The sequence below is a fragment of the Diceros bicornis genome, chromosome 6 (genome assembly GCF_020826845.1).
Source record: "Diceros bicornis minor isolate mBicDic1 chromosome 6, mDicBic1.mat.cur, whole genome shotgun sequence".
NCBI lineage: Eukaryota > Metazoa > Chordata > Mammalia > Perissodactyla > Rhinocerotidae > Diceros > Diceros bicornis.
In genome coordinates this window covers 37,253,785-37,273,989 of record NC_080745.1, presented here as the reverse complement: position 1 = coordinate 37,273,989, position 20,205 = coordinate 37,253,785, and the positions used below count along the sequence as shown (strand labels likewise).

Below are 20,205 nucleotides of genomic sequence, written 5' to 3'. Positions count from 1 at the left end.
AGAGACAATCCAAATATTCAAATGACTAATAGATAAATAAAATGTGGTATTATCCATTTAAAAGAATAGTTTTAGCCATAAAATGGAATGAAGTACTGATACATGCTACAGTAACCTTGGAAACAATATAGTAAGTTACTGAAGCCAGACACAAAGGCCATATATTGTATGATTCTATTAATATGAAATGCAAGGACAGGCAAATCCATAGAGACAGAAAGCAGATTACTGGTTGCCAGTGGCTGGAGGGAGAAGGGATTAAGGAGTCACTCCTTAATGAATAGGGGTTTCTTTTAAGGGTGGAGGTGATGCCGGTTGCACGATCTTATGAATATACTAAGAGCCACTGATTATACAATATAAAATATTTAAAACAGTGAATTATATGCTAAGTGAATTTTATCTTAAAAAAAAAAAGATGCCACAGGGTATGGCCATTCTTTCAAGTACTTGAACTAGAAGAAAAAATGGCGAAAAAACACAAAATGGCGGAGGGCTCATCTCATCACGTGACTTCCGATTCTCTCCTTCCCACACTCTCGAAAGCCTTTTCCTCAGAGATTTTCCATTGACACAGCCCGGCTCATTGTTATGCGAAGCCTAGGTAACTCTTCTTAGGCGCGCTGTAGTTCTAGCCGCGTAATGAAAAGGGTGAGCGTATGGAGGGCGAGCTGGAGAGCGCGCACGTAGAACGTAGATCCGTCAGCGCCGTTCCTCGGGGAGACGGGGAGGAGGGGAGCGGCGTGGAGGAAGAGGGGGAGTTGGCGCATGCGCCTAAGGCTGATGGGTTTGAAATGGCTTCGGTGCTAGCCGGGACGCGATTCAGGTGAAGGTCTGGTCCTCGCGGTTGGAGCGGCGGTGGCCGAGCCGTGCTTCTTAACGTGCTACCAGATCTGCGAAAGGGCCGGGAGCGACCGTTTTGGTAGCACGGCGTCCATAGGCCGACGACGGTGGGACTCTTGAGCCTGGGGCGGGAGGGACGCGGTCCCTTTTGTGCAGGTCGGAGCAGGCCCCGCGCGGCCGGCCCCTCCCCCACCGCCTGGCTTTTTCCCCCGCGGCCCCTCAGGTGCCCCCAGCGCCCCTCAGCCTCGCGCTGGCGCCCCCGGAGGGACTGCCGACCGCCCTCGGTCGTTCCTGAGCCGCTGCGGCTCTAGCCTCCTGGTTTCCGGCCCGGGGCGTCGGGGCAGCTCGCGGCGGCGCGGGTGTTGGGGGATGGAGGCTTTCTCCTCCCGGCGCGGAGGTTAAGGGGACCAGGGGTCCCGGTGTCCTCCCGTTGGCGCTTCGCCCAGGCTTGTGGGACGGAGGATTCCGCCTTCTCTGGTCTGCGGCCCGCGAGGAGCTAGGGTTGGAGGAAGGTAGATGGCAGAGCTCTGGTCCCTCCGAGTCGCGGGGGGAAGGAGAGGATGCGCGGGCTGAGATCTTTGCCTTTTCTGGCTTGATTTTGGGGGGAGGGGTCTTCGGGATGGTTCTTTAAAGGGGCATCCGTTAATTCAACTGCCTTTCTCCTCGAGGGAGGGGAGAGAAAAGGAGCCCCAGTTCCTTTCCTACTCGAGAAAGTGAGGAGATGTTCGTTATCTGAATGATATTCTTAAATACCTTTATTTGGTGTCTCGTCCCAGTTTCCGTTATTGGCTTCATCACTTTCATTCCCCAACTCATTGCCAAAAAAACCACGCAGGCTATATTGCCTTTGAACATAAAGCTGTGAACTTATTGTTAAGAATTGGGTGGATAACGCAGATGGTCTTCTGTTTAAATGTGACGGTTTGTAGTCGCAGAAAGAAGTACCTTTTTTGTAAGGTTACCCTGAATGTCATATATTGAAATTGGGTTCTTTTGGTGAACTACTTGATGTACAATGTTTTTGCTGCATGTTGGACGTTCACATGCCCATTATTGTTTATACCTAGATCTATGAAGATGCCCTTGACAAATTAAATGTCTTACAATAATACTTTTGTGATATTTATAGTTTGGTTGAACTTTAAAATGTGAATCCTTTCTTAATAGATCTCTGCTATAGAAGAAAAACAGGAGAAGGTTTTTTTCCTCTTTCTTCATGGCTCAGTTTGGAGGACAGAAGAATCCGCCCTGGGCTACTCAGTTTACAGCCACTGCGGTATCTCAGCCAGGTCAGGCTACTGAACACATGTACTGTAAATATGAGGAGGACGTGTTATAACTATGAGAATTAGGCTATGCATAATATTGTAAAATGTTTGCAAATAATGTATCTTTTAAGTTTATCTGTGAAGCTCCTTTTAAAAATTCATAGATCAACTACTAGCAAAAAATCTGTTTTACACTGCAGTTTGGACAGTTTTATAGTTTTTCAAACAGTAAATTGATTAACTGTTAATTGATTTATGTTGGAGGTTAGCAGCCACTCATTCATTAGAGTTTAACTCATTTGACATGTTAAGGTGTCAGTATTCACAAGTTGTATGTAAAAATAAATGTAGTAAAAATCCATATGTTATGGAAAATTGTATATGATTGTGGTTCTCAGTTGTTTGGTTTTAAAGTAGAAAAATGAACTCTAAAGAATTTATCAAGCAAAGGGAAAAGATAAATAGATATAAAAGTAAATGAATATTTACATTTTCAAAATAAAGTCAACAAAAAATGTCACTGAAAATGTGTTTCAATAAGTTTCTTCTCATTGCTGTTAGGAAGAAGTTTTTTTCCCATTTCTTGACTTATGGTTTGAATCTTAAGTTTCCCAAGGCTTCTATAGAATGAAGTTTTGAATTTCTTTGAATACTCAGAAAAGTTGCAGGTTATTCTGTTAATTTGAATGTATTTTTATTTATGACATGTCTGATACTAGTTTTTGTTTTACTTAAAATATCTGTTTTGTAGTTCGAGGTCAGTTGCAGAGACTCTGTGATCTTCTAACTTGGGTGTTCTAAAATTTGATGGACATGATTAGTTATGTAGGTGACCTTTCTCCTTAAAGAAATGGATATTTTAGTGTTTTAATTACTCTTGATTTGGGGGGTTAAATGATCCATAGTTACTTCTGTAGGCAACAGAAAATAATGTGAAATAATAGTTATAGATTATATTTAATTCAGATTCAAGTATTTTTCCTCTGTGTTAAAGAATGGGGAATCTGGTATTGACTTAGTTTTGATGAAACATGAATTACTAGCAACTACTGTGTGTCCAGAAGCAAGTGCTGTATATTGGTATTTTGGTAAACTAAGCATGTTTTACCTGGCTTTTTCTGCATATAATTTGTTTTAAATTCATATCTGTATTGTTCCACTAAAATAGCCATTATGGTACAATTCTATTGTCTGTAGCTCTGAACATTTGTACTGTAATTACTTAAATGTACATTGTACTCTCTTGTTTTTATTTTAAGACTGAGCAAAGGAAACACCAAAGGTTTATAAAACTTGTCAAAGACAGTCAATAGTAAATATAGGTTTCCCTTTCCATATTTGGCAATAGAGAGTCCAAATGTAAATAATAGGATTTATGTAAACAGAGCTTGTATTTGTGCTGTAAGAAATTATTTAGGGGGGCTGGCTTAGTGGCATAGTGATTAAATGTTTGCATGCTCCCCTTCGGTGGCCCCCGGTTCGTGGGTTCGGATCCTGGGTGCAGACCTGCACACCTCATCAAGCCATGCTGTGGTGGCATCCCATATACAAAATAGAGGAAGATTGGCACAGATGTTAGCTGAGGGCCAATCTTCCTCACCAAAAAAAAAAAAAAAAGAAAAGAAAAGAAAAAAATTATTTATGGATTTTCTTGGACCTATCATTAATCAGAGTTTTTCAAAATCTAAATCTTTTTTTTTTTTTGAGGAAGATTGGCCCTGTGCTAACATCTGTTGCCAGTCTTCTCTTTTCTCTTTTTTCACCCCAAAGCCCCAGTACGTAGTTGTGTATCATAGTGGTAGAGTTGTAGCTCTTCTGTGTGGGATGCTGCCTCAGCATGGCTTGATGAGCAGTGAGTAGGTCTGCACCCAGGATCTGAACCAGTGAACCCTGGGCCGCTGAAGTGGAATGTGCGAACTTAACTGCTATGCCACTGGGCTGGTCCTGCAAAATCTAAAATTTTATTGATACATCATGACTTCAGTAAGCAGGAAGGTGTTTTGTTATCATCTACCCTTAGCTGTCCTATAAAAATCCTGGAGTAGGCTCTAAATGGAACTCTCTAGTGATATTGTTTTTTTTTTAATGTTTAATTTCTAGGTGTTGTATTTTGGGCTGCTTCCTGAAAGCTTGATGTTTTCTTGCTTTCATCTTAAAGTCTTTTTGACTAATTATTATCTCACCTTGTTAGAACTGATTCTCAGAGCCGTACAAATTTCTGTCAGTTAAATTTTTTTCAATCCTGAGGCAATTAAAATATGTCTTATTTACACCTAATTTCAATGGAGAACTTTTTTTTTTTTTAATTCTTAAAGGGATCTTACATCTGTGATGGGCAGAAAAATCAAGACCTGCATTTATTATGGTGTTCCTCCTTAAATCTTTTTTTTTTTTTTTGTGAGGAGATCAGCCCTGAGCTAACATCCGCCAATCCTCCTCTTTTTTTTTTTGCTGAGGAAGACGGCCCTGGGCTAACATCGGTGCCTATCTTCCTCCACTTTATATGGGACGCTGCCACAGCATGGCTTACCAAGCAGTGCGTTGGTGCGCGCCCGGGATCCAAACCAGCGAACCCCGGGCCGCCGCAGCGGAGCGCGCACACTTAACCGCTTGCGCCACTGGGCCGGCCCCCTTAAATCTTTTTTATTTTTTTAAATTTTATTTTATTGAGGTCATAATAGTTTATAACATTGTGAAATTTAAGTGTACGTTATTGTTTGTCTGTTACCATATATATGTGCCCCTTTACCCCTTATGCCCACCCCGCAACCCCCTTCCCCTCTGGTAACCACTAATCTGTTCTCTTTGTCCATGTATTTATCTTCCACATATGCGTGAAATCATACGGTGTTTGTCTTTCTCTATCTGGCTTATTTTGCTTAACATAATACCCTCAAGGTCCATCCATGTTGTTGCAAATGGGACGATTTTGTCTTTTTTTTTTTTTTTTAATGGCTGAGTAGTATTCCATTGTGTGTGTGTGTGTGTGTGTGTGTGTGTGTGTGTGTATATGGATATATATGGATATATATATGTATACCACATCTTCTTTATCCTCAGTGGAGAGCATTTTAACCTAGTATAATACCTTAAGTTTTCTCCTGGCAGATTCAAATATAATTTGAGAAGAAATTTTAACAAAGCACATTAAAAGGACTTAATTAGGGTAATAGTGTAGGTGCCAGTTTAAAAAAAAAAAATGTTCCTATTGAAATATGCCAGATATATTAGTTTCAGAGGCCACTATCATAAATCAAATGACCGTACAACAGAAAAAGGTTAACTGAATAATTCAACTCAAATGAAGTATTTTGATCTTTGTGTCTGTATTTCTGACTTGTTTTCACCTGAAAGCATATAAAAATTACCACTGTTTACTTTTTGTATATAGCTTAACGTGGTTTTGTTCAGCTAATGCCTTTGCTATTACATTTTCTGGCAAGGTTATTTTGTATTTGCACTAACTGAAAATTCTCAGCTAACCAGTGATTTGAAAATTTGAGTGCATTCACACAGATGAGATATTTAAAATAATATTAAAAACTTCAATAAAAGCTTGCACACTAGCAGTTTATTGCTGAAATCTATCAGTATTTTAGTTGTTTCTGGTTAATTTTGATGCTGAGCCTATTCAGTTAAAGAGAGTCAGTAATTCCTAGATGGCATTGTCTGTCACCTTTAATTTTCTTTTCCTTTAACCCACATATTCAATCATATATCAGACCCTTGACTTTTTTCCCTTGTGAAAATGCCTCGACTATACTCCTCCATTTTACATTTAGGCTCTCTGCACTTCACATTTGGGTAACTGCATAGCTCCTATGCCAGAGTCTCTCACCTAACTTTCAGGCCCTGCCCTACCTTTCCCAAACCTTTATATCCTAATCCACAGTGCTTACCATAGATCCCTTCACTTAAGTCAGGAAGCTCTTTTCTCCCTCTCTCACTTGGTGATGATGCTCTATATTTATTATCCTTTATTTAGTTCTAACTGCTTTTATTGGCTTCCTCTCTTTCTTACTGGATATACTACTACTAATTTGTCCCCCAGCTCCAGTGTGTGTCTCAGATAACTTGATAGTCCTAAAGCATAATTTCTATCTAAATCACAGAATTTTTCAAAGCTGGAAGAAGCTGGAGCTAGATTCTGTCTCAACTCCTTTCTCTAACAGATGAGGAAATTGAGCCCTAGAATGGTGAAGAAATTTGTTTAGGTCTCACAGAAGGTCACAGAAGAGCAATGTTAGGACCTCAGAATTGTGGTTCATTGTATCTTCCATTACTCTATTCTTTTATTCATTTGCAAAAATGTCTTTAAGGACATTTAGAATACCAAGGTCTTCTGTGTTTCCAGCCCCATTTCTCATTTCTCCCACACTGAAATGCTTGTTCTTAATATTTACCCTATTTTTCTATCTCCTTGCTGAAGTACTGTGGTACGTATTCAGCAGCAGTCATACTTGGGACCAGAGCTTTTAGGTTTGAAAGTCTAACAGTTTTCTGTCATGTAAAGAGACATTGAGAGAGTGAGCTGGCAAATCACTGATTGAATCTTTAAGTAGCCATTACGTCAATTATATTGACTAGGGGTGCCTTCAGTATGTTTGACTCAACATATTTGCATGTGTATATGTGTATAATTGCAACAATATTTAAGTGTGGGGTTGGATTTAGCAGATTCAGACTCACTCATTTCTCACTCATTTTCACGCTTATTTCCTTTGACCATTTGTAAGATGACTGCATTCTGGCTATAGAGAAAAATGATCTAGTTCAGGAGTTAAAACTATAGTGATACGTGGTGCTTTAACACAGGTGACTGGAGCTAATACCAATACAGTGTTTTAACTGTGATTCCATTTTTCCTACCTCTTCATTCTGACCCAGTGGTCATCTTTTAAAAGCCCAGTCTCTTGAATCAGCAGCTCAAGTTGTTAAATTCCAAGATGCATGGTCTTTTTCAAACGAATCATCGCTGATGTACTATGTATACTTCACTTAGATTAGTTAACCCTTGATAGACTTGGATGTTTCCAACTCATTTGGTAGAAAAGGAGGATTGCTACTGGTGTGGCTTCCCCTTTTTAGATACTGTGAGTGCTGTGTAATAGCAAATTGTCTCTAAAACATTTTTCTAAGAGTAAAAAAATGCACATACGATCTATTAAGGCTCATTGTTGATGCGTATTTTTTTCCTCATCCTCTGAGCGTGCCTCTGTTACTTGTGCTTTCATCCAGTGAGAGCTGCGTTAACATAGCATACCATAAACCAGTGAGTGCCCGATCTCTCTATCCTGAGTTGAGTGTACAACAGTTGAATGTTTATGCAGTTGTGGCTTCTGTAGTACTGTGTTTTATGATCTGGGAAATAACTTTGATCTATTATAGCTGAAAATGTATTGGAAGTAACATTGAAAGTTTGAATGTTAACTTTGGGTGATACAAGACTCCTTGAAAAAAAATGGGGTTGAAAACTAGGTAAATATCAGAGGCAATTAAGGTTGGAAGAAATTGTATGACATTACAAATGGTGTCTTCAACTGCCTGGGAGGGTTGACCAACAATTATTTGAGTAGTAGCTAGAAGAGACTGGCCACGATTACTAGTCATCACTTCCATGGGAGTTCAAGAGAGTGTAAGAGCTATTGTCTGCTAGGATATTAATCTTTATAGAGACTATAAGAACCCCATATAACATTGATTTAGTTTGGTTAAGGCTTTGCCTCTTCCTTATAGAGCAGCACTGTCCGCTAAGTAGACCTTTCTGTGATGATGGATATATTCTATACGTGTCTTCATTGTCTGATATGGTAGCCACTAGCCACATGTGGCTATTGAGCACTTGAAATGTGGTTAGTGTGACTGAGGAACTGAATTTCTAATTTTATTTAATTTTCACTAATTTAAGGTGAAATAGCAACACATGGCTGGTGACTAGTGTATGGAACAATGCAGTTATAGAAGATTACAACACCTGGAATATGTTATATTTAAAATCCTAATTTGTGCCTTAATCTCTTTCCTTTTGTTTCTTTTTTTTATGTGAGGAAGATTAGCCCTGAGCTAACATCTGATGCCAATCCTCCTCTTTTTCCTGAGGAAGATTGGCCCTGGGCTAACATCCAGGCCCGTCTTCCTCTGTTTTATGTGGGACGCCGCCACAGCATGGCTTGACAAGCAGTGCGTTGGTGCGCACCCAGGATTCGAACCTGCGAGCCCCAGGCCACTGAAGTGGAGCATGCACACTTAACCACTACACCACCAGACTGGCCCCTCTTTTTTTTTTCTTAACATCCTTATGAGGTATTTATTTTCATATAACCGGAAGTTTGTACCTTTTGACACCCTTCATTTGTTATTCTTCATTTCTTATTCTTAATGCCTTAATTTCTTGTTCTTGAAAGGTAACGGATATTTCCAGTCATTGGGTACATTATGGGCTTAGAATAGAACCTCAAAAGCCACAGCAAGGATTGACCAGTAAGTTATCTGGTTGTAAGAAAGTTATCTGTACAGGGGAGCATCAAAGTTTTGTATTTGTGTGAAATCTAATCTTTAAAGAGCACTTCTTAGGAAAGATGTTGAGTAGAAGATGACATTTAGAAGATTTGTTCACTTGATTCAAAATCTTGGTTTATAAGTATTTTAGTAAATCCACAAGTTATAAAGACAATCCCTTACATCTTCATATTGTTTTTCTTTCCAAATAGTGTGAGATTACTTTTTGAACATGTATCGATATATGGAAATTTCACAGGATGAAGCATTGCTTGACCAGTACTTTAAATAATTTTGTAAAAGGTGGAAAAATAAAGTTTCTTGAGCCAGTTTGAGGTTTTGAATTTTATTCATCGTTTCAGACGGATGACTCATCTTAGTAAAGACAGAGCACCAAGGTATAAAGATAATAAGGATTTTTAAATTTAACAGCGAGTTTTATAAGATTAAGGGACAAGAGACAAGGGACAGGTACCTCTTTTGTGTTTTTAAAGGTGTGTTCACTGGTATTGAGTAAATAATAACTAGTATATCATAACATGAAAATTTCAGTCATGTGAAACTGATTTTACATTTTAGAAAATAATATATTCTACATTTGTCCTTAATGGTTTCAGAAAACTTAGCCCTTAAATTTACTGTTTTACCTGGTAGCCTGTGGTCATTTAGGGCTCATTTCATAGGTTTGTCTGTGGAAGTACTGATACATAGTGATAAGCGTACCTGTCTCAGATCGGTCATGAGACCTTCAACAATCACCTCACATCAGGTGCAGATAAATGAACACACTGTTCCAATGGGGGTAATTGGAAAAGATCTTCTATTGACAAGTGTCTGGCCAGTTAACCTAGGGAGAAAGAGTAAATCAGAGATTAATGCCTTTGTACTTTGCAAGTTGTAGAATTATTTTGCAGAATATTGAGTATAATAATTTGCATGAAGAATGGAGAATGCTGTGTACAAATATTCAAGAATAGCTTCTCAGATATCCACAAGAAAGGGGAGCATTAATAAATATTAAGGAAATATAATTTATGGAGATTAAAATCTCAAATGTAAATGATTTGAAAAAAGAGCTGTTTTACAGACTTAAAAAAGCCACGACCACATGCATGGTGATTTCACAAAATTTGAATTAACTAATTAGTGGTATGAAGCAACTGCTAGAATGTAAATTTATTTCCCATAAATTTCTCCTGTCAGTTGAACCTTTCATTACCAATTAATCTGTTTTGTAGTTTCTAATTTGTCATATTGACTGTCAACAGTAGGAAAGAGATGTGTGGGTATCAGCTATCATCCCATCTACTTACTACTGGGCTGCTGGATGCTGCCAGGGTCCAGAACACCTAGAAAAACTACAGGAAAAAAATAGACTTTCTGAGATATTGGCTCTGAGCCCTTCTGCTGTGGCAACTATCACTATTATCTAGGGTTCTGGAAATTGATAACAGCAGACTGAAGCAGAGCAGATCTGAGGTCAGCGCTCTGGTGGATAAAGGAGATGGGTATGATATTTGAATCATGGATGTTACTTTTGTCAAATGTCATTTGACAATGACATGTCATTTGACATGTCATTCTTAGAATTTAAAGTACTGATAATTTTTCCTAAGGTCTTTGCCTGTCTTGTGTCTACATGAGAATTTTGCTTCTATTGTAGAACAGTGATTCTTAACCTTTTTTGGGTCTACTTCAATCCATAGTTGAAAATCTGATGAAGATTTTGAATTTTTTTTTGTGTGTGTGTGAGGAAGATCAGCCCTGAGCTAACATCCACGCCCATCCTCCTCTTTTTGCTGAGGAAGACTGGCCCTGGGCTAACATCTGTGCCCATCTTCCTCCACTTAATATGGGACGCCGCCACATGGCCTGACAAGTGGTGCATCAGTGCGCATGCAGAATCCGAACCCTGGGCCGCCAGCAGCGGAGCACGCGCACTTAACCGCTACACCACGGGCCGGCCCCCCTGATGAAAATTTTGGACTTTTTGATCTGTGATTTTGCGTACAATTTCAGAAGGTGAAGAAGATGACCCACTGGTTAGAACCTGTGCCCTAGATTTTGGTACCTTTTTCTCTATTCTCATTGCAGTTAACCTCATTTTGAACTTACATTGGTGTTAAGATATTCCCTACTTCTTTCTGTTTAAATTCATTTAATTAGTCCTGGTTTTTCCTTTCTGCCTGTCTGTGACATCTAACTTACCTTAAAAACAAAAGAAAAAATAAAAGATTAGTGTGGCAAGGATTTAGCACTTTTTGTTTAGGACATTTGGAAGGTTTTTTCTCATCTTAGGTTGTCCGCTTTTTTTTTCTCCTCCTCTTGTAATTTTTAAAAATCAGTGTTTTTCACTGTTTTATCAGGGAGTAATTAGTAATAGTCAAGAATTCCAAACATGATTTCTGGGATGTTTGTCTTATGTTGTTGTTGGTTTGTTTTATTTTTGAATAAAATTAATCTGGACTCTTAAACAACTGATTGATGATGAACCTCACACTTCTGAAGATTTTTTGGGATATTCTAGACTAGGTGCTTTGGTTAGTACATTAATGCTCTCTGTTCTTTTCCTGTAAGGCACGATATTGTTCTTTGTAGAGAGTTATTAACTAACTAATAGCTGTAGAGCAGTATTTTTTCAAGTTATTCTCAGTTACAAGCAAGATGCCTTGGAAAAGGGAGTGTTGCATGAACAAATACTGCTTTTATGGCAACCTCTCTGAGATTCATAATGCTTAGTGGCATAATAAAGGCTCTGAGAAATCCTGCAGTAAAAATATATGCTTGATTTGCTGTTTCCCAAACTTTTTAAACCTTGGACCTGTTTTTTCGAACTTTATTGTCCTGGGGAACTGGTCATTTTTCCAGGAGATACAATTTGGGAAAGTGCAGTGCTAGACCACAATTTTTAGTTGATTGCTTTTTTGCATTTAATGAAATTACATAAAAGCATCAAATAAAATCTCATGTTCTCTTCAGCTTTTAGCCTTGTCCAAGGATAAATTAAACATTAAGTGTCTAAGTCTGTTATTCTGAGCTCTCCCCGCACTTATTTGTCTTAAGCAAATACTCATTTTAAGTCACTGTGTGGTTAATTTTATCTCTCCTTGCTTTTGTACAGTAGTGCACTAACATTAAAAACTTTTTGTGCTTTTAAAGTGTTGTTCTGTATCCTAGTTTTACAATTCTTTAATGCAAAGTGGAAGTACATGAAAATTCTGTCCAGTAGGAAGTTTTAAGGGTGGAACACTTTCAGCAACACTGTCCTTAATATATGATTCTCATCTGCTTGAAGATAAAACAAATTCTATATTAATAAAGGAAGATAATTTATTTTCTACACTTCTTCCTAAAAATACTTATTGAGGGTACTTTAGCCTCTTGGTCTAGGTAAGGTTTCTTGGGTTCATTTTATAGTTTAATTTTGTAGAATAATCTTTTGTTATATCTATCATGACATGAACATTTTAAAGCCGTTGGGATCTGGGGTGGGACGTGAATCAGTTAAATTCAGCCAGGCAACAAGCATCACTGAAATTTTACTTGAGGTTTTTACTAGATAATGGCAGAGGATAATGCATACTAGCACTCATGGAAAATTCCTGGAAAGCTTCCAAATAATCTTATTTTTTTTTTTCCTCTTTTTAATCTCATTTTAGCTGCATTGGGTGTTCAGCAGCCATCACTCCTTGGAGCATCTCCTACCATTTATACACAGCAAACTGCATTGGCAGCAGCAGGCCTTACCACACAAACCCCAGCAAACTATCAGTTAACCCAGACTGCAGCATTGCAGCAACAAGCAGCAGCTGCAGCAGCTGCATTGCAACAGGTGAATCTTTAATAGGTTTTAATAAGCAACATAGAAAACTATCAAATCTGAGTAGCCAGGATAGGTACCTTTACTTTTTGAAGAATGAATACTTGTGGGTTTTTATTATAAGTGCTTATTGTTTCTTCCTAGTGATAAAAATTACATATGCCCAGGACATAACAGAGAAATATAGTTGCATAGTCTAAATTTGTAAATTGGGCAGTTCTTATACCTTTATTATTTGAACAAAATTTAGTTCTTGATGGATCTCAGAGTTTAAGTAATCTCATTTTGTATATTTTAGATGAAGTTTACCTGTTCCAGAAAATTTTTTTTAGTGTAGTTCTTGTTATATATTTGTATGTATGTATGTATACCACTTTTTGAGAATCAGATAACTAATATCCATGTTGTTTTTTGAAAAATCTTTTTTCTTTCCAGCAATATTCACAACCTCAGCAGGCCTTGTATAGTGTGCAACAACAGGTTGGTTTATATTTTCCATGTTAAAAACTGATTTTAAAAATAGCCATTTGTTCCAAATTCAATTTACATAGATTTTATTTCCTCTCAGCTACCTTAATGTGTAATTTGAATTCTTTTGGGATGGGGGAAATGAGGTAGATGAATGTCTCCAAGGGAGAGGAAGATAGGAGAGAGGTCCTGAAAACCCAAATCCTCAGCTAGCAGCCAGTCTGTCACATGTTCCTATGAGTGCATGCAGAGGATAATCTGGAAGGAATCACTCTATTATTGAGTCTTTGGCTCAATATTCCTGTCTGGAACCTCCAGCCCTACTGTGATGTACTAAATATATGTGAAAATGAAAAGCTCCTTTTTTCTTTTTTTTTAAAGCCGGTTTCTTTTTTTTTTAATTTTTATTTATTTTTTTTCCCCCAAAGCCCCGGTAGATAGTTGTATGTCATAGTTGCACAGCCTTCCAGTTGCTGTATGTGGGACGCGGCCTCATCGTGGCCGGAGAAGTGGTGCGGCGGTGCCCACCCGGGATCTGAACCCAGGCCTCCAGCAGCGGAGCGCGTGCACTTAACCGCTAAGCCATGGAGCCGGCCCAGAAAAGCTCCTTTTTTCCACTGGAAGCCTAAACTGTAGATAGACTGCTGGCTTAACCTTTATTTTTTTAAAGCAACAAAACACTCCTTTTTTTCCCTTAATGAAATTCTATATTGAAACCCAATGTACAAAATATTAAAATAGAGCTGTTGAGAGCCAGCCCGGATGGTCTAGCGGTTGAAGTTCAGCGTGCTCCACTTCGGTGGCCCAGGTTCTATTCCCCAGGTGCAGAACCACACTACTTGTCTGTCAGTAGTCTTGTTGTGGTGGCAGCTCACGTAGAAGAACTAGAAGGACTTACAACTAGAATATACAATTGTGTACTGGGGTTTTGGGGAGGGAGGAAGAGGTTAGAAAAACTGAACCCAAGGAGAAGCATGTCAAGGGAAAAAGAATTTGCTCTGCTGATATCTGGATAGTTTCTAGCCTAAGCTCCCACTCTAGGCTTTTCCAGGATTAAGAGGTAGTCTTCATTCCTTTTCAGTGCCATTTAGAAGCTTCAGGAAAGTATAGCAGTCAGGAGAAGAAAAGGGGATACAAGAGAGAAGGACCAAAAACTGGATCCAAAGACAATGTGGAGAAACATGAGGCTTTTCAATCCCTAAACTCTTGTCGCTAGATCCATGGCTCAATTTCCTCCTTGGCTTAAGTCCTTTGGGGCTTCAGAAGCATTGCATTTTCCCTGAAGATTACAGTATCTCACTAGTAATTGCTTTAATCTTCTAAAAAATTGACAAGAGATTGATGTAAAAGTTGGCTATCTTGTTTTCAAAATATCTTCAGACTTATTTTACTACTGTTATGAAATACATTACTAAAGATTATGTGTTAGGTTGAACCATATGAAAATGGCAATACTCAAATGCTCTTGCCTTAAAAAATGCCTTTACTCGGGTCTGGCCCGGTTGTGTAGCCATTAGGTTCGCATGCTCCGCTTTGGCGGCCTGGGGTTTGCAGGTTCCGATCCCAGGTGTGGACCGATGCACTGCTTGTGAAGCCATGCTGTGGCAGTGTCCCATATAAAGCAGAGGAAGATAGGCATGGATGTTAGCCCAGGGCCAATCTTCCTCAGCAAAAAAGAGGAAGATTGGCAGCGGATGTTATCTCAGGGCTAATCTTACACACACACACACACACGCGCACGCCATTACTCATATGTTCTTGACTTACAGAAAAATAGTAATTTGATAGAGTTATCCCTAATCCAAATCCATGGTGACCCCAGGTAAACAGTGTTTTGAATTAGAATCTCATATAGGTTCTTTTATCCTAGCTTAAGTCAAGTTTCTATTCCAGAGTATTTAAATCCCCCCCCCCACACCAATTCTTTATACTTTCTGGAAATGTTATGCTTGCTATTGCCAGAAAAACTGTATGTCAGAGTCTGTGGTCCTTTATGGTCCCCATGCCTGTGGCGAGTCTGACCATTGGCAGTACTTCTCATTTTAGGATTATATGTGAATTGGATAGCCAGTGATATTTTTGATACAAGTAGCATACTGATGATATGGATTCATTTCTGTAGTGTGGTAATTAACACATGGCAGAAGTAGAAATCTTCCCCTCTAGGGACTTAGGTGGTTTTTTTGTGGGTCTTATTCCTATGAAATAACAAAAAAGATAATTTTCTTTATTGTTATTGAATGAGTTATATATCAAGTTTGCAGTTAAAAATAGTTGCAGGAGGGCCCGGCCCAGTGGCGCAAGCGGTTAAATGCGCGCCCTCTTCTGCGGTGGCCTGGGGTTTGCTGGTTCGTATCCCGGGTGTGCACCGATGCACCGCTTGTTAAACCGTGCTGTGGCGGTGTCCCATATAAAGTAGAGGAAGATGGGCGCAGATGGTAGTCCAGGGCCAGTCTTCTCAGCAAAAAAGAGGAGGATTGGCATTGGATGTTAGCTCAGGGCTGGTCCTCCTCACAAAAAAAAAAAAAAATAGTTGCAGGAAACCTTATACCTAATGACCTCTGTTACTTTTCACATATTTCTTAATTAGAAATAAAGTACCTATTTAATAGGAATTTTACCTTGTTATATAAAGCATCTATGAAACAACAGTTCTGATTGATCCTTTTCTTTTTTCTTTCCTGTTTTTGTTTGTTTTTTCTTTTTTCAGTTACAGCAACCTCAGCAGACCCTTTTAACACAGGTTAGTTCGTTAAAAAATATTTTTATGTCTTTTGGATATCTGAATGAAGAGTAGTCCAAAGTTTTATTCCTATTCTCGTTTTTCTTTCAGAGTTTAAAGACGAAAATTTGTTAGATTCACGTAATAGTTTAGCAATACTATATTATTAAATAAAGGTGGAAAACATGTTTTTGTTTTTTCTTTTATGGTTTTCGATTGTAGATCCAGCTGTGATCTAGTTTGAATAAATATCAGGTCTTATTTTAAACTTAATACTGATTTTGGCTTTTACATTTCCTTTTAGCTAACATTTTTAGGAAGTTTTTTTGCACACATTATATCTTTTAGCTTGATCTTAGTAGGTGAAGTTACTGTGTTACATTATCAGCTTAATTCTTCAGCAACATTAAAAAGCTTTTGAACTTTTGATATGTAGTGCTGTTTTAGGCTTTGTGGACCACTTATGGTCTCTGTTGCATATATGTTTTTCATTTTTACAATTCTTTAAAAGTGTAAAAACCATCCTTGGCTTATAAGCTATACAAAAATCATAAGCTCTGGGCTGGATTTGGCCCATGGGCCATGATCCACTGACCCCTGCTATGTACTTAAAGTGAAATGCTATGCAACTGTTAAGAAGGAATCGGAACTTCTAATAATAACTAGTCACAGTGATTGCCTCGTGACTAGGCATCTCAGTAGCTGGAGAACAGGAGTAGGGGAGCAGCTTATTACTGTATAACCTTTCATACCCTTTTTAGTCTTGAATCTGTTATTTTTTAAAAATAGAGTACACTTCGGGGCCGGCCCGATGGCGTAGCGGTTAAGTGTGCACCCTCCGCTTTGGTGGCTCGGGGTTTGCAGGTTCGGATCCCGGGCGCGCACCGACGTACTGCTTCTCAAGCCATGCTGTTGTGGTGTCCCATGTAAAGTAGAGGAAGATGGGCTCGGATGTTAGCCCAGGGCCAATCTTCCTCAGCAAAAAGAGGAGGCTTGGCATCGGATGTTAGCTCAAGGCTAATCTTCCTCACACACAAAAAAATGAAGTACGCTTCAATTGAGAAGCCAACCTCACTTTCTCTTTTTATTAAAGAACTTAAATTGACTAACAGCTATTTCATATTTTCAATCTCCAGTAGTAGAATTTCCAGATTAAGTAGAAAAGCTGTAAAAGTTTGTGTTTTCTTAGAATAGCATGTCCAAAAGTGTGCCCAGGAAGCCTTAGTGTCTTAGGGTGTTAAAGAAATTTCATGAGAAAATAATTTTGTGGTCATAGTTTAAGAAATGCTGAATTCCTTTACTATATACTATAGGACTCTCCTTTTTTTTTTTTTTTTTTTTTTAATTGTAGAACTTACAGACTTGTTTTATTGGGCAGGTGTAAAACAAATTCCATAGTTTGACTTGAATTAGATAATTATTCCTTTTTTTTTAACGATTTTATTTCTATTTTTATACAGAAGTTTTAATCAATAATACATTGTTATTCATGCTTGATTATGCCAGAAAACACCAATGAAAGTGTTACTTTTTCTTTTTTCGTTTTATTGAGATATAATTGACATGTAACATTGTATTAATTTAAGTTGTACAACTTAACGATTTGATATATGTATATATTGCAACATGATTGCCACAAGTTTGGTTAACATGCATCACCTCACATAATTACAATTATTTTTTCTTCTGTTGAGAACTTTTAAGATCTTTTCTCTTAGCAACTTTCTGATATACAGTATAACTATAGTTACCATGCTATGCGTTACTTCCCAGAACTTCTCTATCTTATAATTGGTAGTTTGTACTTTCTGACCACTTTCACGGATGCCCCCTCCCCACCTCCTCTGGCAACCACCAATCTGTTCTCTGTTCCTATGAGTTCTTTAGGTTTTTTACATTCCACATGTAAGTGCAATCATACATATTTGTCTTTCTCTGTCTGACTTATTTCACTTATCTAAGACTTTCCTGAGTATTATGCCACTATCGATTTTGAATTTCTAAGAGAGGGCTACAGTATGCAGTTTTTTAAACTGACTGCACTGGGTTATCTTTTTTTTCCTGGAACAACGTGTGAAAACATTCATCTATGGAACTTAATGATGAAATGGATTAAAAAAAAACAAAATTTCAGACTTGATTCTCGCTCTCAAGGTGTACATGTGTGTTTTCTAACTTCAAATAAATTATTTTTAGCATTTTGAGTTAGTTTTAAGTAGTCTTTAATTTCTAGACTATCTCAAATCATTACGTTAATTTGATGTTGATTTTCTTTTATAGCCAGCTGTTGCACTGCCTACAAGCCTTAGCCTGTCTACTCCTCAGCCTGCAGCACAGATAACTGTATCATATCCAACACCAAGGTCCAGTCAGCAACAAACCCAGCCTCAGAAACAGCGTGTTTTTACAGGGGTGGTTACAAAACTACACGATACGTTTGGATTTGTGGATGAAGATGTATTCTTTCAGCTTAGGTAAACTTCTTTAGGTGTTGGCAGATGGCTTCTTATATTTAGCATTAAGTGTATTGATAGGACACCTACTCAATTGAGGCATAGGATTGTGGTTTAGTTATAATTTTCTGTTTCAGTCATTCAGCTTGTATTATATTTTTACATGTGACCTTTTTTGATGGCTAATGTGACTGAAGATATCTTTTGATTATTAATAAACTACTTGTGGTGACATCTTTATAAATGTTTTATGGGAGTGAGTTAGCATTTCTTTTTTTTTCTGTTCTTTCTTTCTTTCTTTTTTTTTTTTTTTTTTGAGGAAGATCAGCCCTGAGCTAACATCCATGCCAATCCTCCTCTTTTCACCAAGGAAGACTGGCCCTGAGCTAACATCTGTGCCGATCTTCCTCCACTTTATGTGGGATGCTGCCACAGCATGGCCTGACAAGTGGTGCATTGGTGCGCTCTGAACCTGGGCCGCCAGCAGCGGCGCACGCACACTTAACCGCTACGCCACGGGGCTGGCCCCCAGAGTTAACATTTCTGACTATTCATGGGCAGGCTTACGGTAAGATTAGGGATTGGAAATAGTCATATGCCTTTTTTTTTTTTTTTTTTTTTTTTTTTTTTTTTTTTTTTGTGAGGGAGATCAGCCCTGAGCTAACATCTGTTGCCAATCCTCCTCCTTTTTTCCTTCCCCAAAACCCCAGTAGATAGTTGTATGTCATAGTTGCACATCCTTCTAGTTGCTGTATGTGGGATGCGGCCTCAGCATGGCCGGAGAAGCGGTGCGTCGGTGCGTGCCCGGGATCTGAACCTGGGCTGCCAGTAGCGGAGCACGCGCACTTAACCGCTAAGCCACCGGGCCAGCCCCAGTCATATGCCTTTTAAACTTTAGTTTTTTGTTTGACGTATCTAATGACAATATATACCAAGAAACATTTCTTAATTGAAAAATTAATGAATAGGATTGAATGATTGATGAACTGACATATCTAAAATAGTATTTTGTTAGTGTTGTGGTGGTTGCAGGAAACATGAATTTCCTTAGATATTTCAAATATATTTCTTTTTTTTTTTTTTAAAGATTTTATTTATTTATTTTTCCCCCCAAAGCCCCAGTAGATAGTTGTATGTCATAGCTGCACATCCTTCTAGTTGCTGTATGTGGGACTTGGCCTCAGGATGGACGGAGAAGTGGTGCCTCGGTGCGCGCCCGGGATCCGAACCCGGGCCACAAGCATCGGAGCGCGCGCACTTAACCACCAAGCCACGGGGCTGGCCCTTCAAATATATTTCTAATGAACTTCCTTAGAAGTACTTTATTTGGGAAATAAATTTAATCACTGTGTAAGATTTTTCTGTAAGTGGGTCTCCTGTTTTCCATCTTTGGTTTTTTTTTTTCCCCCCGGTGAGGAAGATTCGCCCTAAGCTAACACTTGTGCCTGTCTTCCTCTATTTTGTATATGGGATGCCATTGCAGCATGGCTTGATGAGCGATGCATAGGTCCATGCCCGGGATCCGAACCCACGATCCCCAGGCCGCCAAAGCAGACCATGTGATCTTAACCACTACGCCACCAGCTTGGCCCCCTGTTTTTCATCTTATATGCATTTCTCTCATCTTTCTAAAGCCCAAAGCAAATTTTACTCTTGGATTATAAAAGTTAGAAAGTGCTATGGAGGAAGGAACACAATATTAGGAGAATATGGGGTGGAAAATTATTTCTTCCACTTCAAACCCTGTGTTTATGTAGAGAGGGTGAAACATGGTCAGTTCTAAAATAAACTAAGTCTAGGAGGTATATCTGCTTTTTAAAAGAGCTTTTTAGGCTTCCATTTTAGATATAGTTTTACTTTAAAATACTGGGTATATAAAACTGTTTTGGAGGAATCTCTTTTAGTTGTATTTATATTTAATTTAATTTTTTTCCAGTGCTGTCAAAGGGAAAACCCCCCAGGTGGGTGACAGAGTATTGGTTGAAGCTACATATAATCCCAATATGCCTTTTAAATGGAATGCGCAAAGAATTCAAACCCTGCCAAATCAGGTATATAAAATATTGGGTTAGGTATTATAGAAACTTGGGAATTGAGTCTTCCAATTTACAAAGTTTCTTCTTTTTAAAAATT

General features: G+C 38.5%; 1 protein-coding gene across 1 annotated transcript in view; it reads left to right on the top strand.

Annotated features, from left to right (window-relative positions):
• The first annotated feature begins 939 nt into the window (after positions 1 to 939).
• The window catches only part of CCAR1 (cell division cycle and apoptosis regulator 1), a 52,673-nt gene continuing 33,407 nt past the window's right edge, over positions 940 to 20,205 (top strand). Inside the window, exons 1-7 of the mRNA XM_058543310.1 lie at positions 940 to 950; positions 2,011 to 2,132; positions 12,269 to 12,441; positions 12,865 to 12,909; positions 15,608 to 15,640; positions 17,900 to 18,093; positions 20,009 to 20,123. Of these exons, the coding sequence (XP_058399293.1) occupies positions 2,060 to 2,132; positions 12,269 to 12,441; positions 12,865 to 12,909; positions 15,608 to 15,640; positions 17,900 to 18,093; positions 20,009 to 20,123 (633 nt within the window). The 5' untranslated portion in view covers positions 940 to 950; positions 2,011 to 2,059. The remainder of the gene's footprint in view (positions 951 to 2,010; positions 2,133 to 12,268; positions 12,442 to 12,864; positions 12,910 to 15,607; positions 15,641 to 17,899; positions 18,094 to 20,008; positions 20,124 to 20,205) is intronic.